The sequence below is a fragment of the Barbus barbus genome (genome assembly GCF_936440315.1).
Source record: "Barbus barbus genome assembly, chromosome: 26".
Taxonomy (NCBI): domain Eukaryota; kingdom Metazoa; phylum Chordata; class Actinopteri; order Cypriniformes; family Cyprinidae; genus Barbus; species Barbus barbus.
In genome coordinates this window covers 8,069,623-8,095,862 of record NC_136754.1, presented here as the reverse complement: position 1 = coordinate 8,095,862, position 26,240 = coordinate 8,069,623, and the positions used below count along the sequence as shown (strand labels likewise).

The window sequence follows — 26,240 nt, the reverse complement described above, 5'->3', positions numbered from 1 at the left end:
CATAGATCTATTTATTGATTACACTTGTTTAACTGTATAATGAGAACGGGAATCATAATATAATTTTATGATTAATCACATCAGTGTAATTGGATTGCTTTTATCACCATCATTATTTTGTTCATGACCTTGAGCTGACGTGAGCATTGATTGGCCGCCTCACCGCACTGATTCACCTCTATTACTGAGATTACTGATGGCTTTGCGTTGTAGGTTGCACACCAATGTGCAATCATAAAAAAGGACCTTAGAGGGCCTCTTAATTTCCCACCGTACACACCATTATTACCACACACGAGCAAAGGCTGAGAGCAAATTATTTTCTGGACACACAATGGCTCAAGCCAGGTAATTGATTGCCAATATTATTTGCAATGAAATTAAAATAGGTGAAAGAGGTAGGGGCAGACATATAGCTATTGATTTTAGGACATCATAAGCCTTGAACGGTGCACAATGGCCTACAAACAGTGTGAATTGGCAGACCGCTGTAGTTTCTTTGTAAAAAAGGATCATTTTACATGATCGGTTATTTGTTTTGGTTGAACTCGGGTCGTTGTTTGGGCTCTATCTGTTGTTTTTGTAAAGGAACACTTCCTGTGACATGCTGGGCTGGTGACCTGTATTCACTGGGATGCCCTCTGTTCTGCATTGCCCTGTCAGCTACGAATACTTCTGTCTCCAACAAATGAGCCGCTCAGTCCTCCCTTTTTAACTCTCTCACTCTTCTCTTTCTGTTTCTACAAATTAACGCCTCTGACACTCATGTTCGGCTCCTGGTTCTCTCACTGGAAGCTCATTAGCAGGCTAGTCAACACAATGGAGGCTGACTCTAAACGTCACGCTGTGCGCTCCGCTCTCCGCTCTCCCTGCGGTCTTGCTGGGTCCCAGTCTTGACCTTTTATTTGTTTTAATTGAATTCATCTGTCTGCTTTCGGCCTCAGCTTTTCTCTTTTTTGCTTGGTTTGGAGAGGCGATTGTGCTCAGAGAATCGCCGCCTTAACGCAGCGCTAAACAAACAGCAGGGTTTTTCAATTTGGTCGGCTCTGTGTTATTGACCGGGTGAAATCTCTCAGTGCCTGTGTCCCGCATACTTTGAGTCTATGTTTGTCGGAGCTGATGGTGGGCTGTTTGCTTAGCTCATCTGTGTGGTGGGCCAAACAATGGTTAGATTCATATTTCCATGCGCGACCTTGCCACTCGATGAACATCTCTTTTTCAAAAGCCAAAACCAACATCCTGCTCCGGACGGCTGTTTGCTGGGTCATTCTGATATCACATGCTGTCTCTGTGACCTGATCCAGTCTTATGCGGTTCTTGAGATGGCACTTTAGATGGTCAACACACAGTGATAAAAGAGGTGTAATTTAAGTAATGCACCTCTTAACTGGAAAATAATACAGCCCGGTCATGTTATAAAGATCGGGGAGCATTTTTGGTAGGGAAAATAGTTAAAGTGATACGATAATGCACCACAAAGCTATTGGTGGTCACAAGTAAGTGCACTGAAAATGGATGGAATGAGGGTTGTGAGTATATGATGGGGAAAATTAATTCCTTTGCAGATTTAGGTTTCTGGTGTCATATGACCCACTTCTACAACCACAATGTGACAGAACATAGGTCAAGAACTAGTAACAATGTTTTAAAATGAAGTAATGTTTATTTTCTTTGAGCTGAGATTTTTAAATATTTCAAATATGTCAATTTAATTCATTAGTGCAATACTTTATTGTTTATATATATATATATATATATATATATATATATATAACATTTTTATTATTATTTATTTATTTGTATAATTTGGGTAACATCCATTATGTTACATATTCATCTGAAACATTTACTTCACATGATTTATTACTAATCAGAGAATCTCAGGTTTGTGAATGGAATCAAACCTTTTCCATCTAGCAGCCAGGTGATTATGGGAATTTTTGTGGTCTTTTTGTTCAGTCCATGTAGAGCCTGATGGCCAGTGGGAAATGGCAGAGGAAAATGAGAATGAAAGAGATGAAAAGGAGAGGAAAAGAGTGGTCATTGTCTGAGGGCTTCATTCTCCATGCACTCTCCAGACCGGGCACAATAGCAGGGCGACCTGGCAGCTGATAGAGGGAAAAAAGAGGCAGAATGGAGATGTGTTTGTGGGAAGGATTTGTATGCCAATGAGCTTTAGCCTGGACTGACTGAAAGTCTCTCTCGTTCTCTCTCTTTTTCTCTCTCAGTCACTCACACTCTTTTCTCTTCCAGCTTTCTCTCATTCTTTCCCTCCTGTGGCCAATTTGGTGCCGAGGGACTTGAGGATGCTGTCATTCAAAAATCTTGTCTTCTAAAGCTTTGTGTTCCCATGACTCTAAGCTTTGTCCTCCTGTGTGATTGTCAGAGTGCATGTGTGTGCGTAAGCGAGTGTATTCAGTTTTTCTTCTCTCCTGTCCAGTTGTGTGTGTGTCTGTGCTTGTCTGGCTTTGCAGTGCTTCAGATAAATTCTACAGTACTTTCAGAGGGCTAACAAATACCACTATTTTCAGTTTGCAACATTTTCTCAGTATTTTACAGAGCCAGATTGAGCAAATGCTATTTAAAATAAGAAAATATACAGTACAAATCTGTATCTCAGATGTCTAAACTGCGTTGTTGCTGGCAGCTAAAGTTTCTGAATACAGCTAATATTAAAAAAATTAAGTTGCAAATAAAGGGTTATTGGAGTAGGTTTACAAGAAAATACTATTTTAGTCTTTATACACAAAATTGCATGTTTAATTCTCTTGACATGTCTATGTAAATAATTGTGAAATTTACTAGCAATGTCCGAGTGAAAAGTGTTTCTACATCATTGTTTTTCAGTAATGTAAACAGTCATGGTTAATATTTTTCATTTAATTTCTTCAGCACTTTTTTACAATGCACATTGTTTCAAAAGTGCTCTAGACACACAAACACACACACACTACAATTCCAAATTTAGTAAGATTTGCATAAAATATACTTTTAGCAAGGATGCATTGCATTGATTAATGTTTCTTTTGAGCTTTTATTCATTTAAAAATCCTTAAAATAATTGTGCTGTCAAACGATTAATCGTGATTAATCGCATCCAAAATAAAAGTTTTTGTTTAAATAATAATATGTGTGTGTACTGTGTATATTTATTATGTACATAAATACACACAGTATATATTTTGAAAATATTTACATATATTTATATTAATATAATTTATAATATATATAATTGCATTTAATATACAAACATAACATATTTTTCTTAAATATATACATAATAAATATACACAGTACACTCATTATTTTGGATGCGATTAATCATTTGACAGCACTAAAAAAAGTTTATTTTATTTTCATTTTTTTGAAAAATTGACAGTTTTCTCAAAAATATTAAGCAGCACAACTGTTTAATAAGAAATGAGCATATTATAATTTGATGGCCAAAATTATTTATTTTAGTGTTCATACTAAAACACAGATTACAAATTTTAGATGCTATTAATGTACAGTAATATGGGTAAATGTAGAAAATATGGGTAAGTGTTAAGTACTCTTTTTGCCTTGATATTATCGTCAATCAGACAGATTCTGATTAAAAAACAAACACTAATACTAATATAGTCACTGAAATAACTGGCATCTATGTCTAAAATGGTTTTATATACATCGTTCCAAGCAAGCTGTGAGTTTGGAAGAGGAAGCGGTCTCTTCCATATGCTTTTCTGATGACTTTGGCTCATTATGGATGCAGCCCATGAAGCTGGTAGCTGCTCGCAGGTACACTGGCTCGGCCCTCAGCAGTGATTATGTGCTCACTAATGTGCCATTGGCTGCCGAGTGACCCAGTGTGGAGAGGGCTGACCGAACCGCACCCACTCCAGCATTCCTTAATGTCTTACTGCAGCGAGATCCACAAATCTTCAATTTCCCCCTTGTTGTACCCCTGTACCTCCCTGTTACCACGACAACACTCTGGCCCCTGCCACTGAGAGCGGAACGAAAGACCCTAAGCACCATTGACGGCCTCATTCAGATGGAGAAATGCATCAGAGAGGTTGAGAGCTGTGTGTGTTGTGCGTTTTTGTGCTTTATCTATTATAAAATGTATGTTTTTAGACCTAATGTGTTCTATAGGGAGGCTGTTTCAGTACACCTTTTTATCTTCATATTGATCCTGCTTTTCAGTAGGCAGTCCGTATATTCACACCTGTGATAAAGCGTGTGTTTTTGGCTGCCGCCCTCATTGTGAAGTCGTGCGGCTCTGCCTAAGGTATTGGAAGTGCTGGCGGGGCGTTTGATTGCTGGCAGGTAGATTAAAGCAGCTCTTCCGCCGGGATTAGAAAGCAAAAAGGGATGGAAGTGGAGATCACAGCCAGAGGAACACTGAGCTCTCCCCACTCAAAGCGTCCGTAATCACCCCTGGCCTGGACTCAAGCACTTCAACCGCAGGAGAGAGAGAGAGAAAGTGAGCATCATGGGGGATCTGGATAAAGACAGAGAACGAGAATGGAAAAAGGGAACAGTAGTGATGTTGGTCTCAATTTCTGTATGTGTGTTGATATGCTAGTGATCGAGCGAGTTAAATTTGTTTTTTTCAGTGGCTGACGCCAGAAGACAGCCAGAGAATTTTCTTAGAACACATGTAGATTAACGAAGAATTCAAAGATCTTGAATATTTTTTTTTATTCATGTGCAAAAATTTCAAAAGAGGTGCTTACCAAGTCTGCATTAACTTGATCAAAATATAGTAAAAACTGTAAAATGTACTGTACTATTAAAGATTACAGTTTTTAAAATACATTTTTTGTCTATTTTAATAAACCTATTTTATTCCTTTGGCAAAGCTGAATTTTTAGCAGTCATTATTCCAGTCTTTGGTGTCACATGATCTATCAGAAATTACTTTAATATGCTGATTTGCTGCTCAAGAAACATTTCCTTTAAAACAGCTCCTAAATATTTTATGGAATTTATTTGAATATTTTTATTTTATTTATAAATGTTTTACTGTTGATTTCTTGAATGCTTCTGTGCTGAATATATATATATATATATATATATATATATATATATATATATATATATATATATATATATATATATATATATATATATATATATATATATATATATATATATAAAAAAATATGCTGATCATCTTAGTGTGTGTTTAAATTTGTTGTTTGGTTCTCTTGGTTCTTTTAGTCTGGACCAAAAAAGAAAAAATATATATTTAGTATATATTATAGGTATATTTAGTCCTGGTTCAGTACAGTTAGTGTTCACACTGTCGTTTTTATCATGAACCTAAAGATACAAAACCTAAAAGCATAATGATTAGATCACAACCTAATTGGACAGATTGTGTGACACATTTTGCAAACTTACCAAACATGAAAAAGGTGGATCTCGGTCCACTCGTTGTAAACCAAGGTTCGGGATGGCAGCCTTCACACTTATTAAAATGAACAACACTAACAGAGCAATCGCACCAGAGTCTGTTTTATTCAAACCAAGCCTGCCAAGTGTAAACACACCCTTAAACTGCCCAAATGTCAGCCAATTTTTCAGCCTGGCCACAAGCTCTTTTCATGTATTTCAGACAATAACAATAATTTTCCTCCCCATATGCTTCCAGTAGAGATTCACTAATGCAAGGAACTAAAAGTGCAACAGATCAATGGATTATGATAAAAGTGTCGTATTTAATGATTTATCACAATAAAATCCTGGAGTGGACTCTAGCTTGTCTCTGGGGCATCCTGTTCCAGTAACATGGTCCCAAAGTCTCTCTGCTTTTCTTACCCATGTACAATGCTGCCCGCCGACGATAATCGATACATGAGCATGCCTGTTTGAAACCAAACCCTGTGAAGAGCCCATGCAGTCTACTCCTGCAGACAACAGAGGCGTTAATGGGAAAATGATTCACATGTTGTGTTGAAAGAAAAATGTATCTCTGAAACATGAATCCTTTAAAATCCTTATGGTAAATTATCAGACCTATTTTATGTAAGGCGATGGAAGTGTGTGATAAGGCAGTGTTTTATTTGCCACAAGTGTGAGATGAGGCGATATATGAATCTTACTGTAAAGTGTTTTGCTGGCTTTGATCTGGTATCGAATCATAGATGGTGTTTTGGTTTTATTGGATGATGAATCTGAGCAGGGCTGGGACACAAATGGACAAAAGTCTTTTAGATGTGAGAAAGCAAGTCAAGTTAGAGTTACACTTGCAGATGAATTCACTTCTCCAGGGACAGAGAGATAGAGTGAGACGAGTAAGAAAGAACAGAAGAGACAAAGAGATGAGAAATTAGGAAGGTTGTCTGTCTGTCTGTTTGTCTATCTATTAATCTAACATTCTATCTATTGTTCTGTCGTTCTACTGTTCTAACTGTCTATCTCTCTGTCTGTCTCTCTGTCTATCGTTCTATCTATTGTTCTAACATTCTACTTTTTATCTATCCATCTATCTGTCTGTCTGTCTAGCATTCTATCTATCTATCTGTCCGTCCATCTGTCGGTCTGTCATTTTTTTAACAAAACGACTATACAACACTTTGTAAAAGCAAAATGCAAACTCTATTTTTTTAAGTTTATTTATATTTATTTTAATGTTAATTCTACTTCCTTGCATACAGTTTGCAAGTGGTTTTCACTTAAAGCCTCTTTAAACACACAGTTATGTTTGTGAAGCATCAGAGCTGAAGTGTGATGTGTGGTGTTTAGCTAAATGAAGTCTCTTTTGTTTTACCACCACAGGCTTTATCAGCAGCTATGAGAGTAATTGATATAACAGTCATCCACCTGTGTTATCCACATTATTACTGGCTTCCTCTTTCCTCTGCCATTTCGGAATTGTTTATCCCGATTTAACGCATCCAAATTAGAGGTTCTCATCCGCAAGGCGGTTGTATTGGGTCAGCTTCCGCCCTCCATTAGACGCTGTGCTATTAAATACATCAGTAATCACTAGGTTTAACCAAACAGAGACCACAGAAATGCTCTTTATCTGTTGTGTGTGGTTTTAAAGAGCGACCTTTCCTCAGCGAAAAGGGTACCTGTTCACTGAGCAAATGGCCTCAGCAAACACTCTGACACACTTTCACTGCAAATTTATTTATTTACAAATGTCACCGTCACCGGGGCGTAATGTGTTGCATCAGGCGTAGAGCTCTTTGGAAAAGCGCTCCTCATCAATCCAGTGGATTTAGATGGGGACATAAGAGAGGAGGAGGGGGTGGAGGAAGGGAGATGAATCTGGCTTCACTGAATCACTCCATATGAACACTTTTTTTGTTTCATATTGTCTTTTATGTACATGTAATATTAGGCTATATAGGCAAAAGCATTTCAATTAAAATTAATTTTATTTAAATAGCGTCTTCTATGATTGGCTAAACACTTTGAATGTGAAATGAGCAATTGACATTCACAGCTCTGTGTCGCTGTAGTTGTTTGGACATTTTATGCAGTGCACAGTATGTGAGGTAGAGCAGATCCCTCTCACTGCTTAAGGATTACAGTCATTCTGCCGGAAAATGTTTATGATACATGACTCCATTAATCTTACACCAACACTGCAACACTATAAATCAGACACACATCCCACTCTGCTTCATACACAGCAGCAAAGGATACTGTGGTCATACTTTTGTTCTCTACCTTTTTTGTTTTTGACAAATCCAGTTAAAACATTGACTTCCGAGAGGGTGAAAGACAAACAAGGCTATTAAACCACTTAAGATCTGCATGCCAATAAATTGCATGTGTGCCAATATAAAAAAAATGCACTGTGCTCAGCATTTCTTTATGTGGATATCCTGAAGTATTGACTAGAAGAAGTTGTGAGAGTGAGTCTGAGTGTATATCAGTCAATCAGGCTGCATTATTGTTTCTAAAATTAATAATGTAATGATCAATAATTCTATTATTTTATTAATTCAATTTATTTCAATATAATTTTAATTATTATAAAACAGTATTTAATAACAGCATTAATATGTCATGTATTATTCAAATGGATAATATACATATGACATTTAAATAATGATGTTGTAAAGTCTGATTTTGATCAGTTCATTTCTGTAATGTCACTGTGACAGCTGGTAACACCAAAAACAGTGCCTCCATATTTATATGGGAATCAAATATATCTATATCAGTGTTTTGATAATTGTGTCTTTTAATTCTGTTCATGAAATGTAGAAAATGGTTTGCAAAAATTTATTATCAAATGAGCTGTGAATATGTTTTCCTCAATGTGAAAACGCAACATCAGAGGTGATTAAAAATGAATAACTGTCGATGCTAAGACCCTATTTACCCTGGAATGTAGATCATAACAGAAAACCCCAGTTTGCGACCTGCCGTGCGAGGAAGAGAAACTAGTATGAGAAATTAAATTTTAGATGGTTTGTTGACCCATACACGCATACTCATACATACTCCAGATGAAGACCATCAGTACTGCGATCGAGGGCAAACTTTGTTTTGCCGGTAATGCTGTGTAAGACATGAATGTGTTTTTATTGATATATCTGATTTACAAAACTGTCTTTTTCTTGTAATGGGTTCCCAGCATTGGGTTTCGCTGCTGGATGAAGGAGGGCATTGTGGGAATGATTTAAACCGTGGGGCTAGACTCTCGTCCCTCAGGCTAGAGACCTGATTGTCTGCAACTGCTTTGTGATTTACTTGCCAAATATGCAATCACATCTAACCAGCTTGTTTTGCTCACAATATGTCACGAGGTTGAGTGAACTTTAACAAATCATTACTTTTTTTCTCTCCCCTGTGTGCTCTTTCTCTTTCTTTCTCTCTAGTCACATTGCTGGACACTATGTCTGCTCTGGGAGACCTTGGCTGGGAGGCCTATCCAGCTGAAGGGGTGAGTAACAGGACCAATCAAAATCAAGACACAAACACACAAACCTCCCAAACGTCTTTAATCAATTCTGACTCTTGCAACCAGCCCAAATTATAGTGTGTTTTGTCTGTGCCTGTTTTACACAAAATGATTTGAACCACACTGGGACAAACTTTTTAAAATGAAAATGAATCTATGCTCCTGGGCTTCGACTCACTTTTGAACCCCTCTAGCACATTTTTTTCTTGCAAACAATCATCTGTAATCATGCTGTTGCATTTCAGATGTGCTGGGATTGCATATGGTTAGACCCGACCTGCGCATGTATATTCATAAGTGTGGATACAGCATACATTGGGCTCATGGGAAAGAAAGGCTGTAAGCATGTTCTCAAGTTCTTATAAATAGGAGCCACAATTTTGTGTGTGTGTAAATTGTAGGATGTGGTGTCAAGGTCATGTGGAGTCTAGTGAGCTTAGACCTGTTTCCAGCCAAGAGGCGTTCATGTTCGGCTTAACACCAACTTCCCTGGTTGCTTACTTCCAATTTATTTGAGGAAGACGTCAAGATTAAGAGTCTCTAAAGCGGGAACACAATCCCCTGTGCCAGAGAGCAAAAGAAGGAGCCTTTATTTTGAGTATAGAAGGCCTGTTCTGTCTTTTTTGAGGCACCCAAAGTGGTCTAAAAATAATTGAGTTTGCAAAAACCATGGTGAGCTTAAAAGAAAATCAATCTTTGGGATTTCACAGCCGCCTTTTAAATAATTTAATAGAGCCGTCAGAAGCTAGATCAGATTGTCTGTGCTATACACGCGTGTCTACGAGACGTGTCGTGTAGCAGCTAAATCTGGAGATGAGCGGAATTTGCAAATGATTTTTTGCTGAAAATAGTACGGCAGACATGAAGTCTGTACCCCTTCTCAAACTGAGAAATATTAGACTTGCATAATAGAGCATTGCATTGCATAACAGGCTGATACATTGTCAATAACTCAAACCTGCTGCCTCACCCTAGGAGAGCATGTGAATATTGAATGACATTTAAAAGTAAAATTGTGGAAACGATTCAAATGCTATAGAGCAAGATCCTCAAAACAGATGCATCCTATAAGCCAAATTTAGGATTTATGAGATTTGTCATGTTTAATAGTCACAGTATTCTTTGCAGGCTCTTACATTTATATAGAGGAGATTAGCCTTTGTAAACGGCTTGGTGCGTTTGGATTGCTGTAGTGGGATTGAGCGCTGCTGTAGTGTGAGTGAACCCATCACCAGCTTCTCAGCAGATGACTGGAGTGTCTACAGAGGGCTGTTTCTCTACGACTGCATTTCAATTTGCACACTATCTGTCCTAAATAGTACACGGCATAGGAATTTGTGTGTTTTAGGGATGCATGATATCGAGATCATACTGTATTGGGGCGATTGAACCTGAAGTGTAAAAATGCTTAAAATGCTTTTAGGACTCATTCTTGCCGCACTATACTATAGATTTTTAATGTCATCCATTTAACCATTCATTAAACCAGATCTGCTAAAGAAAAAAAGTAGTACAACCTGTGCACAGAGGATATGTTGTCCCAATGCTGTCTTATTAAGAAGTGTGTAGTAGACATCAACAGCTTTTAAATAGAGAGTATTCCCTTTTTACAGCAAACCACTAACCAAATTTAACCATAAATTATCAGTTTTAGAATCCAAACTAAGAGACTTTAGTTACTCGATTGGGTGACTCCCACATACCGTGAGAGTCTCTTCCAATTGGCGTGTTTCAACATGACGTCTGTTAAACTCTTCAGAGAACGTTCCTCCCTGTCCTCGTGCTGTGTTTACCTTAGATTCAGTGATAGTAGGACTCTCTTTGTTTTGCTGGTATGACAGTTATTTAATGGGAGTGAACTGTAAGGCTAAATCAGGTCTCACAGCTGCGGCTTGCTTTTCATACCTGAGGATTATCGCGGCGACCCGTGACCCGCTGAATCCGCCGATGTTGTACCGTTGTGGAGCGGCTCACAGGAAAGCCGACATGTTCCCAAAGCGGCCGCTTCACCTCCGCTGGATATTTACCTTACTGACTCAATCGACTGCCACTTGACCTTCGCAGGTCAGGACTAATACAGCTTTCCCTGTCCCAGATGTGGAAGGTTTGTTTTGGATCGGCTATCAAATGGCCATAGTCATTTAGGGTATGTGTGTGCGTCTGTTACTAAAATAGAAGGCAGTAATTCACCTAGAGTGATAGAAAACAGGTAACTCTAATAACATGTCCTCCAAAAGAGGCCTTCTGCCCAAAAAAACAGAGGTTCTTTTAGGGATTTAAAGTCAATTGCACTTAAGTGTCTTAAACTACCAGATGATTGTGGGCCTGCAATTAAGTTAAGCCAATGAAGGGCTAAGCAGACCCCCTGATCTGACATATTTGCTTGGCTTCAAAGCGGTCAGACCTTGTGAAGGGTGACTGGGGAATGGATTTAAGGTATTTCAGATGAGACTCTAGGGTAAGCGGCCAGCTGGAGACGATAATTAACAAGACGCCCACGTCACACTTATAAACGCTACGTTGATTGAGAGTGGCTAAGCTTTACCTCCTGTCCAAATAACCTGTTTTTCACTTAACAATTGTGAGTGTGTGTGGAACTAGCTGCACGTAGGAGGATTTATGATTGCTTTTGCTAGAGTTTAGCTAGTTTCATTCACAAATATATCAACTGCACATGGTCAATTTCCTTTCAGATGGCTGTGCCCTATCGTGGCATACTAAAATACGTAACTAAATTGTATATGCACGTCTGGAGATCTGGAGTGTATAACACAACCCTTTAGACTTTTGTATAACCACCCATCTGTGGTAAAATTCTTCATGAATTCAGACAATGCGTTCCCAAAGAAACTTTCCATAGCGGTTGGGTTCAGACCGAGTTTTGAAAATAAATAAACAGAAAGGCATAAACCTGCCTTTATCCCTGTATAAATATTCCTTCAAATGTCATAATTATTGCACTTGAAGGGAAAGAACATACCTAAGACGTTCAGTGGTTGTGTCGCTTTGATCTGTAATGTCCGCCCATTCCCACCAGTCAGCATATGGCTCAGTTTAAAGCCAGACTGCGCTAGCAATTGACCCTCGTGCCTCGATCACTTTTTTAAAGCTATAAGCTAATGGCAACGTGTCATAAATGCTCTCTTTGTTGCTATGACATCATGGCTAGAAAGTGATGTGCACTCCAGACTCTGCTGATGCATGGAATAAAATACTTCAAATGCTTGATTGCGCTGATGTGGAAAATGGCTCTTTTGGAGACATTCTGATGTACTCTGTCTCCTTGACCATTTGCTTAAATGTGCACCCATATTCAGCTGCAAATCAGTTTAAGGGTTGTTAAAGGATTAGTTCACCCAAAAATGAAAATTCTATCATCATTTACTTGCCCTTGTTTCGTTCCAAACCCATTTGACTTTGCTTTTTCCTTGGAACACAAAAGGAGATATTTCATGTACTGGTTGCTCTTTGCCATTCAGTTATGAGTATTGAGGACTGGAGTTTTAAAGCTTCATAAAGAAAACAAAAGGACCATAAATTATAAGTTTAAAAGATTCACATGCTGTTTTTTAAGTGTCACCCTTTTTGTATGATGAACAGACTGAAAGTTGATCTGTTAACTGTAGTATCTGAATCATTAAGTCATTGGGTTTGACTCATGAAAAGAAAAATCTGATTGATTGTATCAACCTATTCGTTGAAAATATTTGAATCAAAAGAAACATTTGTAGATTATTGCTGTTTCTCATAAAAAAAGCATTGCGTGGCTTCAGAAAAAAATCGCAGTAGTCAGTACAGATTACTTTTATGGCATCTTTACACACTTTTTGGGGCTTGAAAGCTCCTGTCTGCATTAATTGAAAAGAGTGGTTAGATCTCATTTTGTGTTCCACCAAAGAAAAAAAGAAAAAAAGTCGTACAGGTTTGGAACAGCATGAGGTTGTGTAAAAGATGACACACTTTTTATTTTTATGTGAACTAGTCCTTCAAAAGAACATAGCGCTCTTTAAAAGAACCAGCTATAACTTTCCATGTCTTTTTGCAGTCACAGTGGATTGCTCCCATCATGCACTGTTCAAGAAATCTTGAGCAGAAATGATGAGGAATGTCAAGTGGAGCTCAAGTGGTCAAGCAACAATGTATGAATTCTTAGTATTTGAAGTCTAGTATGTTCCGCTGATTGATCAGAAGTTCGAATGAATCCCTAAAATCACTTAGAACTGAGCCGGTGGTCCTTCAGCTCATTTCTGCTGCAAATTATACAGCAAAGGAATAGAATTTATTGAAGCAAATCAGAATCTTTTTTGAGAAGCAGCCGTTCAAGAAATTGCCCACCCCTCTAAGACACCCTGGATGGTTTATTTTCTCTCCCTTTAAGGAGTGAAATGTTACTTACGCATGAAGTGTTCCAAATGAAGGAACCTTAGACAAGTGGAAGCAGATGGCAAGAGATGATGGGAGACGAGTCCCTTAAACATACTCTATCTACTGCTGCCTATACTGGAGACATACACACATACACATAACTAGCTGAGGCACACTATGTGTTCCATAAATGAAATGGAAATAATATGAAATGCATGATGAAAATAGAGATACATGAAGTAGAAATAATATATGACAAATATTTACATAATATGCATGCAATTGTAAGCCCAGAGTTCAGAACTGATTTAGATTTTTTATATAGATTTTTTTATGTACTTAAAAGTCTCTTATGCTCACCAAGACTGCATTTATTTGATCAATAATATAGTAAAAAGGCAATATTGTGAAATATTATTATTAGTTTGAATATGGTTTGTTTATAACAGTCTATGACTGTTTCCCATTTTAAAACATAATTTGTTCCTTTTGAAGGCAAAGCTAAATATTCAGCATTCAATACTCCAGTCTTTAGTGTTTCATGATCCTTAAGAAATGATTCTAATATGCTGATTTAGAGCTCAGGAAACTTTTTATACTAGTATCAATGTTGAAAACAGTTGTGCTGCATATTATATATATATATATATATATATATACATACATATAAAATCGCACACAAAAGTTTCTAAAATATAAAATAAGTTTATTCCACTAAATAAACTTGAGACAGAAATGTCACAGTTCATATTAAAATTACCATAACAGTTGTTCTGTCTGTTGCAGTGGGAGGAAATCAGTGTGATGGATGAGAGGAACACCCCCATGCGCTCCTACCAGGTGTGTAATGTGATGGAGGCTAATCAGAACAACTGGCTACGCACACGCCACATCCCACGAGATGGAGCGCAGCGCGTCTACATCGAGATTAAGTTCACCCTGCGTGACTGCAACAGTCTGCCTGGAGTCCCTGGCACCTGCAAAGAAACTTTCAATATGTACTACTACGAGTCCAACAATTCCAACCTGTGGTTTATCAAAGAGAGCCATTACATAAAGATCGACACTATCGCAGCCGATGAGAGCTTCACGCAAACTGACGTTGGCGATCGCGTTATGAAACTAAACACAGAAGTGAGGGACATCAGTAACTTGAGCAAGAAGGGTTTCTACTTGGCTTTCCAAGATGTTGGAGCCTGCATCGCTTTGGTGTCCCTGAGGGTCTTCTATAAGAAGTGTCCTCTTGCTGTTCTGAACTTGGCCCAGTTTCCCGACACAGTGACAGGGGGAGATTCGGCTTTGGTGGAGGTTAGGGGATCATGTGTGAATGACTCGGAGGAGTTTGAGGCACCGAGGATGTACTGCAGTGGAGATGGTGGATGGCTGGTGCCCATTGGACGCTGCGTCTGCAAGCCAGGCTTTGAGGAGAATAAGGACTACTGTCAGCGTGAGTTTTCTATGCAGCATTTTTTACTCCTGTATTGGCAACTTTTGATATACAGTAGGCCTAAAAATATTTAGACACTTTTGTACTTTCAAGTTACACTTAAAAATGTAGGGATGCACATGTACTTTTTTCTACTTTTATCGACTGACATTGATGACTGATGTTAATACTGATACAAATATTTTTATTTGTTGATATTGGATATTTAATTGTGCATGCTCTTTCCCCTCTTTTTACATTAAGATTGCATCATCTGATGCTCACATAAAGTTAATATTTAAAAACACTAATAATAGTACTGTTAAATGTAATCTGTAGGATATCTCAAAACGCATATCCATTTTTCATACTGTATATTTTAATGTTGTAATGCTTAAATTAATTTGTAACATCAAAGTTTTTACAACAAAATATTTTTTAATTAGACAAAATATTTTAACATTTATCTGTTGCTAGCCATAATAAACTAAGTACTATCAGTGCATCCCCATTTATATGTTTAAATGTCATTGCATTACATAGAAATATCAAAATATTAAACATCAAATATCAATATCATTTGCATCTGCAAATGATTCTAGACCTATCAGAATTTTTTTTTTTTTTTTTTGAACATACCTTGCAATGCTTTCAAGGTATTTTTTATATTTAATGTGTGAAGTCATCAAATATGTTGTTTCTTTAAAATTACGTGGCTTGATATTTTGTTACATAATTCAGTGATATTCATGTGTTTTAAGTGTGGCAAAAGTGTCCATATAATTTTGGGGTCACTATATAATTAAAAAAAACATGTTTTTCTGACTTAACTGGGCAATTTATTGGGTAATATATGACACATTCTGTAGTGATGAAATGTATCCGCAGTCAGTTTTTTAGCAGTTGCGGTCCCTTTGTTTGCTTCTGAAGTGAGCGTGTATGTGTGTGTTTGTGAGCGAATGCAAATAAGTTTGCAATGAAAGTAGCTGAGGGCTTCAGTGACTCATTCAGATTCACTCTGTGCCTCGTTTCCCTGTGTTGGGGAAGGTAGTTGTGCTCCAGGATACAAATTATTGAGACATAGCATTCCACAGACTATCTGTTTACTTGCTCTGCTTTGTGGGAAGTCGTGGCCTAATGGTTAGAGAGTCGGACTCGTAATCCAAAGGTTGCGGGTTCGAGTCTCTGGCCGGCAGGAATTGTAGGTGGGGGGAGTGAATGTCCAGCACTCTCTCCACCCTCAATACCACGACTGAGGTGCCCTTGAGCAAGGCACCGAACCCCCAACTGCTCCCCGGGCGCCGCAGCATAAATGGCTGCCCACTGCTCCGGGTGTGTGTTCACGGTGTGTGTGTGTGTGTGTGTGTGTGTGTGGATTTGTTCACTACTCACTGCTGTGTGTGTGCACTTGGATGGGTTAAGCGCAGAGCACCAATTTCGAGTATGGGTCACCATACTTGACAATACGTCACGACTTAAAAAAAAAAAAAAAAATCCATAGGCCTCCAGCAGACAGACTAACTTTTATTTGAGAGTGTGTGTGTGTTCGTTGGATGAGTTTGTAAAAGTTTACTCCAAAGAAGTCTAAGCCAGCTGTTGAGTTTGTTTTTTTTTCATTTAATTTTTTTTATCTGCTTGCTTTTTGCATCATTTGAAGCTAGTGTAATAGTACCTCAAACCCCAGATCTTCTTGATTCATTTGGTTAATATTGAAGCAATAAGGTATGAGAGACCATGCTGCTAAAGGGTGTTGTTTAGTACTGTATTCACAGTATGACTTTTTTCAGTGTTTACTACAAAATACATTCAAATTATTACATTTTTTTAATCAAAACATTTATTTTATTAAGCAAATCCATTATTCAAATGGTTCTATACAGTATAGTCCCTGACATGTAAGCTAAAGGTAAAGGCCTTTGAGGCTAGGTGACTAAGAGGGGTTTTAAGTCCTAGCTGTTGCAAAATTGCATACTATATGGTTTTGCTGTATTTATTTTAGATTGGTTTTTATTTGATCTGCTGAGATCATACTAGCTTCAAATGCTCCTAATTTGTCTCATGTTGTTCTTTTGCTGTTTTGACTTCTGAGTAGCCTGCAAACACGTCAAAACATGAAAATATCTAGCAACCCACACAGGTCTCGTAGGTTCAAACCTCTTGTTGACTGAAACTCCTACTTATTTTTATTTATTTGCATGGCATCATTATGCAGTGTACGTTTCTTTTATCAAATCTGAGATCTCGGATGGCTGTGGAAGTGAGGAAAGCATGACGGGCTCCTGTGAGTGTAATCGTGGGGCTGTTGTTCTCTTTCTTTGTGCATTTGGCTGTTTCTCATCTAATGGCTGCTGAGTGGCATCATGTTGTTTGCTAATGGGTAGGCTAGAGTGACAGAGGGACCTGCTGAGGAGCTAATGACAGCACCTTCATGATGAAACGTTAGCAGACTTCACACAACTTGCAAACAGATAGCATCGCCATTTTTATGTGTTAACTACATTGATTTTGTGGTTTTAGCTTTTGCTATGTACAATTTTTTTAGGTTAGCTTGTGCTAGTTTCAAAGTGTCAGTAATATGTTCTTTTTTTCCCAGACATGTCCTGGCAGGAATTTCTTAATTGCCTATAATGTTATGATTTTGGCTTTATTTTCCTATTGTTTTCATACTTGAAGAATGTAATGACTGAAAAGTAGTTTAAAGGGATAGTTCACCCAAAAATGAAAATTCTGTCATTAATTACTCACCCTCTTGTCGTTCCAAACTCGTAAGATCTTCGTTCATCTTCGGAACACAAATTAAGATTTTGGTAACACTTTATTTTGGTAGTCCACTTTAGACATTCTACTAACATTAAGTAACTTTGCAGCTACACGTCAACTAGCAGTCATTAGAGTATTAGTAGACTGTCTGTTTAATATCTTCTAACACTTTATTTTGATGGGTCCACAACATACAACATACTGACTATGAGAAACTTTGCAAGTGTCAAGTTATTCTACTAACCCTAAACCTACCCTACTGAGAGTTAGCAGACATGTAGTTGAAAATTTATGAGAATTAGTTGACATGTAGTTACAAAGTTACTTATAGTTAGTAGAATGTCTAAAGTGGACTATTGAAATAAAGTGTAACTAAGATATTTTTGATGAAATCCGAGAGCATTCTGACCCTGCATAGACAGCAAGGGAACTACCACATTCAAGGCCCAGAAACGTAGTAAGGATATTGTTAAAATAGTCCATGTGATTTCAGTGCTTCAACTTTAATTTTATGAGAATACGATAATAATTTTTGTGAGCAAACAAAACTAAATATTTTTTTTAACAATTTCTTCCATGTCAGTCTTCTACGCACATCCAGGTTTTATGTCAGAACGTCGGCTCCTGCGTAAGCAGCATCACATGCATGCATTGTGGTACTCTTGTGAACGTGCGTTGACTAACACAGAAGAGAAGAAATTGTTGAATAAAGCCATTATTTTTGTTTTCTTTGCACACACAAAGTATTCTCATAGCTTCATAAAATTAAGGTTGAACCACTGATGTCACATGGACTATTTTATCAATGTCCTTACTATTTTTCTAGGCCTTGGATGTGGTAGTTCCGTTGCTGTCTATGCAGCGTCAGAAAGCTTTTTTCAGATTTCATCAAAAATATCTTAATTTGTGTTCCAAAGATGAATGAAGGTCTTATGGGTTTGGAACGACATGAGAGTGAGTAATTAATGACAGAATTTTTGGGTGAACTATCCCTTTAAGAAATATTATGCAGGTATTGTAAATAATCGACCAGTTGTGTAGTGAAATGAAGTGTGATCTACAAAGAACTTTTTAATTTAATTTTGTCTAAAAATATCCAAAGACCTCTTGGGAGTCCAATAATAAAAATGCTGAAATTTGAAATCACTGTTAATATTGCATCCAGGACATTCATCACTGTAGAAATGAATGGTCATATTGAGAACATTGTGGGATACAGTATCCTATATAACTTTCCTCTGTTGGATATTGCAGAAAGAGTGGTATGGTATTAAATTTCAAATGTTTTGAAACCTTCCCTCCTTCTCAAGCAGAAGGTCAAGGAATGGACACTCTTTGCAAAAGAATCTTATCAGAACGTACCAGTGTAATGAATTGTTCTCTGACGGTCAATTAACCTTATTTAAGACTAAGCTAGCTGTATCTTTTCTGGTCCAATCGCTCAATCAATCATGCGAGAGGTCAGTGGAAAAGAGAAATAAGAACTCACTGAAGACCTTACTAGCAGAGCGCAAGACTCAATAAATAGAGATTGACCGTGTTGAGCTATTTCTCAGTGTGGTGGTCTGTAGGCCAGCATGACGAAATGGCTAATCATGGAGTTCTATTGGCAGCGCAAGGCCAGAGGTCGTCTAATATATGGCCTTGTCCTTCATCTCAGGCAGTGACTTATAGCTCTATGTGTGTGGGTATGTGTAAGCGCAGGGTTTTTTTTTGTTTTGTTTTTTTCTTTGCTTTAACCATAGTGACTGCATTACACATCAGGCCGGCAGATGGCTTTACATATTTAGTGCATGAGTTATCCCTGTAAGCTCTGATTATATTGTGGATTTGTGAATGATCCTCCATCTGTATTAAGCTGACAGACTCTCTAGAAATGGATTCTGCTGTATTACAATAGCTGCCTTGGAGACCACATGGTTGTTTAATTGACAGGTAGACATCTATCAGATATCGGAAAGCTTAGCATGGGATTAGGAATCATGGATCTATTGCTTTGTGCTGTAGGCCACTTTGGGTTAGCGTGGAGTCTTATTGTTGTGGTGGGAGATAATCGACTACAATAGATCAGCATAATTAGAAAATGCAGCCTTCCTGAGCATAATACCCTTTTTTTTCAAAAACATGAAAAAAATCTATAAATTATAAAAATGTATAAATGAAAAATTCTTAAATCTCCTCCAAATCGTTTTTGAATTAATGTATTTCACAGAGATGCATATCAAGTTTGACTTAAATTAGATTTTAGCAAACAATGTTTAAATATCTGGGGGGGTTTTTTTTAATTTTTTTATTATGACTTTTCCCATTGTACTTGACAGCCCTTTTTGTGTGCCACAGAAGAAAGAAACTCATACAGGTCTGGAAAAACATTGAGGTTGAGTAAATGATGACAGAATATGCATTTTTTGGGTGAACTAAACAATCAAGTATGTGGGCAAGGACATTTGCCCCCGGTTTCACAGACAAGGCTTAAGTCTAGTCCTAGACTAAAATGCAAATCTGAGCTGTTTCAACTGAAAGAAACTTGCACTGACTGATCTTAAAGGCCTATTTATAAAACTTACTTAAATGTCCCAATTAAACAATGGCCTAATCCTGGCTTAGGCTAAGTCCTCTCTATGAAACCAGGCCTTGTGGAGTATTTTGAGAGAAGTGGGAGTGAATGGACTTCTGCTTTTATCTGCTGAAATTTCACTTCAGAGTGAAATTCAGAAAAACAATGGGAACACTTCATTCTTTTCACAGTTTGTTGATTGCAAGCCAAGGTGAAATGAGTGTTCACCTAAACCGCAAGCTTTCCGGATGTTTTCGAGGACTTGAGTGCTGGCTAAATTTGGAAACATTGCTTGACTAATGCCCACATGGGCAATTGTATTACCTCTCCAGGACCGTTAGTAACTGGAAAAAAAAGTAGTGAGCCGCTGGCATCTCAATGAGTCAGTAAAGGCAAAAGGTGTTGGTTTCTCACACTTGCTCCGGTCTTTATGCCCAGGAGAGCTGAATCCACGCTCTCCTCTGAGCCAGCACTCAGCAAACAAAAGGTCAGAGCCCTCGGAAAAGCGTGTCAGCTGTGCTGAATAGCCTCTGCGGTGAAACTGTCAGCAGGCTAATGTATTAAAATGAGGCTTTTTTGCTTGTCTTCTTTATGCAAGGTAGGTGCTAATGGACTCATTAACCGGGCCCGCTCTGCTTCTGAAATGGCAGCCAGCTCTAATTACTGACATTTTCCATAGTGCTGTTTTTGTAATATCCGTGTTTTTCTTCAGCTGTTCCGTGGTCGAGTTTCGGTAATGGTCACCCCTCCTTCCCGATGCGGGCTCTAGCGACGCTCGGAGACCACTCAGGAGATGAGGCTGCTGGTCCTTGTTTAAATATTCATTAGGACTCATGGATCCAACTGTCTCTGAGAAACGTGAATAAAAAAGGCTAAGTGCTTTCATTTAAAAAAGGCAACAAATAATGGAAAATGATGACATTCAATTAGGCTTGGCTATGTGCTGCCTGTCAACGCTTCTCATTTGGAAGTCAGCAAGGAAGTCCATTTGAATGCTGATCAGCGTATGTTTGTTCAAGACTGCGTTTTTTGACAGTCGTGCATAAATGTTTTTGAAAAGGCACGAGCGTGTGCATTTGGCTGAGCCGTGTTGTCCTCTGTGCCGGGGCAGCGAGGCAGGCTAGAGCGCTGGAACATTTCCATAGGGACTTCTGGACGAAGCACGTTCCCTCTATGGTTTTCTTAGATGACGCAGACAGTATCGTTCTGCTTATAAAATATTAATATCTTCGTGGAAACGTCTTTTAAAGTTAGTTTTCAATTTACTTTTTGTGTATAACTGCATTTATCAGAAAGATGGCTTGTTTGTGACAGGTGAGTAGATCGTGATATAGTGCAAAATAGTACAAATTATACGGCCTCCTTTAGTTTCAAATGATTACATAAAGATATTATAATGGTTAAATTCACTTATACTGAACATGTCTTTTTGTTTTAAAGGATCCGTTCACCCCAAAATTTAAATTGAGTCATTATTTACTCTTCCTCATATTGTTTTAAACCTGTATAACTAAAAATATAACCGTATTATTGAAGAAAAATGTATTGGTCAATCTTTTTTTAATGAAATTACAATAAAAGCTACAAAAAGCAATGTAAGCAGTATGATGCAATATTCCAAATATTTAAAAGTCGTATTTAATATTTTTAGAATTATTTGATTTGTGAACGAGTCATTCAGTCTGGTTTTGTGGACTGGATCAACTGATAATAAAATGAAATAAAATGAAATAAAAATAAAATAAAAAAATAAATAAAATAAAATAAATAACTTTTGCTGCTCAACAAAGTTATGGAGACATTCATGGTTTTCTTTCTTTCTTTCTTTCTTTCTTTCTTTCTTTCTTTCTTTCTTTCTTTCTTTCTTTCTTTCTTTCTTTCTTTCTTTCTTTCTTTCGGTATTTTTGAAGCTTGACAGCATCAGTCCTCATTCACTTTCATTCTATTTAAAAGTGTAGCCAGAATATTGTTCTAAAAATTCACATTTTTGTTGAACAAAGAAGAGAAATTTTGGTTTTGGTTATGTTTTGTTATCCCATTAAATAGATGTTTTAAGGATTTGTCAGCAGTTTCACAGCAATGTAACACAGAAGGCCATCATTTACTCAGTCCAGCTTAACAAACACCTTGAATGCTGCTTTTATTATTGATTCCTTAATGTATATTTAATGCTGGATCGGATGTGGAATTTAGTGATTTGAATTGGTCTGAAATATACTAAGATGCACTTAATGAGTTTACAGTAAATCTATCATCTATTTTACCAGAATAGCCCATCTTCTGAACTCAGATGAGTTCTCCATCGACAGTGGATCTTCCTCCTGAGTGGTTCACCCTGCTGTGTGGCTTCTTTTTTTCCTACATGTGGCATTTTGAAATGGGCCGGTCCAGAACCTTTACACCCTGCTAGGTAATTATCATGCTCAGGCTGTCTTCAGTCTCAAGGGGGCTCTCATTAGCACAGTCCTCTTTCAGTGGGCTTTATTCAAAGCGTTGAGGGCCTATCTGATAAGAGCTGCTTGTTCTCAGGTCAGTTATTGTGTTGCTGCTGGCTTCTCATATCAGCTGGATGAATAAGGCTGTTGCTTTCTTGGTTTGAAGTGTTCAAGATGGGTAGACAGGGCTTGTTTCTGTTGAGCTCACATTGCTTACATGAATAGAAGAGTGCACATTTGTCTTTGCATATGTCATGTTGAAGGTAGTCTCGTAGAAAATCAACAAAGCCTGGGTCTTAAATATGTTGTAGCTAGTTTTAATGTTTTAAGATTTATTTGTATCAGTTGATATTGAATAACTAATTGTGCATTCTCATGTCACCTATTTTTACATTTAGATTACCTTTTGCCATAATCTAATAATTTAATAACACTGTTAAATATATTTAAAAATGCAAATTTTAACATGAATATCCACATTATAATGCTGTGGTGCCTAAATTCACTTGTAGCATTTAAAATGATTGATTTTTATTTTTAGTCTTACATTTTAAAAACTATTTTGACAAAGTAGTATTGATCAATTAATCAGTTATCAGCCATACCATAAAAATCATTTTTGGTTTAACAGTCATTTTGATTTTGGTGATTCAATATTTAATTTAATTATTTAAATGTAGAAATATGCATAGAAAATTTGGATTACAAAATCATAGAAAAAGAAAGATTATGATACTAAAGGAGTAAGAAATATTTCAAATTCTGCACTAATTCCAGACCACTTTTTAATTAAATTAAAACTATTCTCTTGAAAATCTTCAAAAGCTTCCATGCAACAAAGTTCCAGCAGAATGCTTTTCAGCTACATTTTGTTGTACTCATTCAAACCTTTCCACCTGGATTCCCAGAAATTGCATAACACCAACCAGTCAGATTGAGGCTTGGTATATTAAAAAAAAACTCTTGCATCAGATGAAACCACAATGATATGTTTTTAGGTGGGTAGATATTTATTATGAATTTTTTGGGCTGTTCCTGTGTACAATTTTTAGATTGTGCCAAATGTCGCTTGTGTTTGTTTCTATTTTGACACAAGACTGTGTATTTATAAGATACAGTCAGTGTGTCGTATTCAGACTTCTGTGGTACCCAAGGTACTGATGTCGGATAGTGTCTCACTGATTAAACAGAATAACTGGCTGTATGAGTCCCTGTGCGCTGTGTAGATTTCAGCCATCCTTTCTATCTCTCAGAGTAACCCTACACGTCCATGGCAAAAAATAACCTGATGTGTACTGTCACAGGAATTATATCATTATGAAATTGAGATTTGCTGTCAAAACAGACCACTGGATACATATCCTCAATTGCACTCATTGCACACTGTTTTGGTTCTGTCTCTTCCTCTCTTTCCATTTTCTATCACGGCTTTGAGTTGATGTTTTTTTTTTTTTCTCCATCTCTCTCTACCTGACCCCTGGAGGCCTGAAGCAGGCCATTCATGCTGTCTGCGTCTGCCACAACCAATTACAGTTCCAGCAGAGACCAGACCAGAGCAGCCCAGACACCTGTCATCTTCCACTCCTCTGTCCTGGAACCCAATATACTTTCTCTCTCCACTGACTCACTCTTACTGCTCCTGTATGACGTTGGCCGATCGCTCCTACTTAGGTTCTTTCCTTCCATCTCTTCAGTTGGCGTATTTAATTTCTCTGTGTTCCAGTCTTATGCCCTTCAGTAAGCCCTGCTGTCTTGCACTCTTTTGAACAGTATGTCATGCTTTATTTCTCGTGCAGGATCCAGGAAATTGTATGGGATCAGTGTGATGCTTCAAACGGGTGAACAGGTTAGACCGGTGAACAGGTCATTTTGTGATATCAGGATCAAAACACAATTTTTGTTTTTGATGTGATGATTCAATGTGAAGTGTGACAAATAGTGCAATTCTGCCTTCTGGTCATGTCAGAATGACCATATTTGTGATATGTTTTAACTACCAATGGGAAACTCAGCATTTTCTCAGAGTTATGTTAGTGTTGATTACACAATACATTAAAGGTGCCATAGAATGAAAAACTGTCTTTACCCTGGCATATTTAAATAATAACAGTTCTGTACATGGAAATGACATACAGTGAGCCTCAAACACCATAGTTTCCTCCTTCATATGTAAATCTCGTGATTAAAAAAGACCACTGAAAAACAGGCGAATCAGAACATAACACCGACTGTGACGTAACAGTCGGGATCACTACGCCCCCAACATTTGCATAAACCCGCCCTTGTTCTAAGCCGGCCGAACCATCAGAAGCTCTGCAGGTATTGTAAATAAACAAGCGCGGACAACAGCGAAAATAACAAAATAAATTTTATGTTCCAGGCCGTGCAGGGGGTGTGAAGTGCAGGGATGGGTTGGTGTCTGTATTCAGAAAGGCACAGAAAGCAAATAACGCGAGCCACTAAAGGGACATGGTTAGCTCCTTGCTAGCGGTAGCCTGTTACAGTACATAAGATTTCACTCTCAGTAAGGAGAGATGAGGATGATGGCGAATGACTTACAGATCCTGAGCACCACTGACAAGCATCTGATCTTGTGAAATGTGTGGTAAGTACTGTTGCTCCATAATGTAAACATAGTTTGTGTGATCGCGTCTCTTCAAAGTGAAACTATAACGCGATCGATGGATCGTTCAAAAGCAGTTTCAATGCCTCGCATATTAATAACGGCTCCCTGATGCCCGCGTTTTATATACAGTATAATTACCCGACGATATAACTGCGAGAGAAAGTATTTAAATATATATTTTCCTCCCTGTGCTTCCTGCTTGCTGATGAGCCGTATTGTGAAACAGCCAATCAGAACAGAGCTCAACATTGAGCAGCACTGTGAAACAGCCAATCAGAGCAGAGCTCATTATTATTCATGACCCTGCCAAATAAGCCAATAACAGACCGTTTCATTCTAGGGAGAAATCCTAGGGTTGTAAATGGACATGTAAAATCGTTTCTGGAGATTTTTTGCCCTTACCTAAGCCACATACCTTCTGTGTAGATATCAGAGAACAATTTAAAATACTGTATCAATGCATTCTATGGCACCTTTAATCATTTTAAATGTGTGATACAATTTTACTATACCACTGTATAAAACTAGTCATTTAAGTGGTTTGCACATCCTGTGCACAGCTAATGCGCACTTCAGTTTAATTCACTAATGCTAAAAAGCCTCGTGTTTTTGACAGTAGTTGAAAAAGAGTGAAAAATATGAAATTCCCCAGTGCGTTCGTCTATTTTATTCAGCTCAAAACCACTTGAACATGTGTCACTTCATATTTATCATTTCTGAACTCACGCAGGAACCTCCCAGGATTACTTAGAGGCAGCATAAAGTGAAAAAAATGGAAATGTACTTCATGGTGTAACAATACCAAAATATTATTTAATATGACTGAATCCACCTGATTATATTAGGTTGCATCATTTACAGCCACATTTAAAGGTCCGATTAGGAAGACCGTTTTACTTTACTTTACTAATGGTGTGGGCTCTGGGATATTTAGTGTCCTAACATCTCTGGCTGGGTCCAGCAGTACACACTGGGTCAGTTTGCTAAAGATGCCCGGAGCTTTCTGGGTCGTCGAAGTGACAGCAGCATACAGATTCTGGCCGCTGGTGAAAGTGCGTCCTGGCTGATCGCCTGTGGGTCCCTCTTAAAAGCGATTAAGACCAGACTGATTTGATTTCACAGTAGGGAAAGTGGGTCATGGCTCTCAGCAGTGAAAT

The 26,240-nt window shown here is 37.8% G+C and overlaps 1 protein-coding gene across 1 annotated transcript in view; it reads left to right on the top strand.

The window, feature by feature from the left end:
• LOC306846328 (ephrin type-A receptor 3-like) overlaps positions 1 to 26,240 on the top strand; it is a 117,700-nt gene that overhangs the window by 3,677 nt on the left and 87,783 nt on the right. The window contains exons 2-3 of the mRNA XM_079379630.1: positions 8,832 to 8,896; positions 14,066 to 14,726. Of these exons, the coding sequence (XP_079235756.1) occupies positions 8,832 to 8,896; positions 14,066 to 14,726 (726 nt within the window). The remainder of the gene's footprint in view (positions 1 to 8,831; positions 8,897 to 14,065; positions 14,727 to 26,240) is intronic.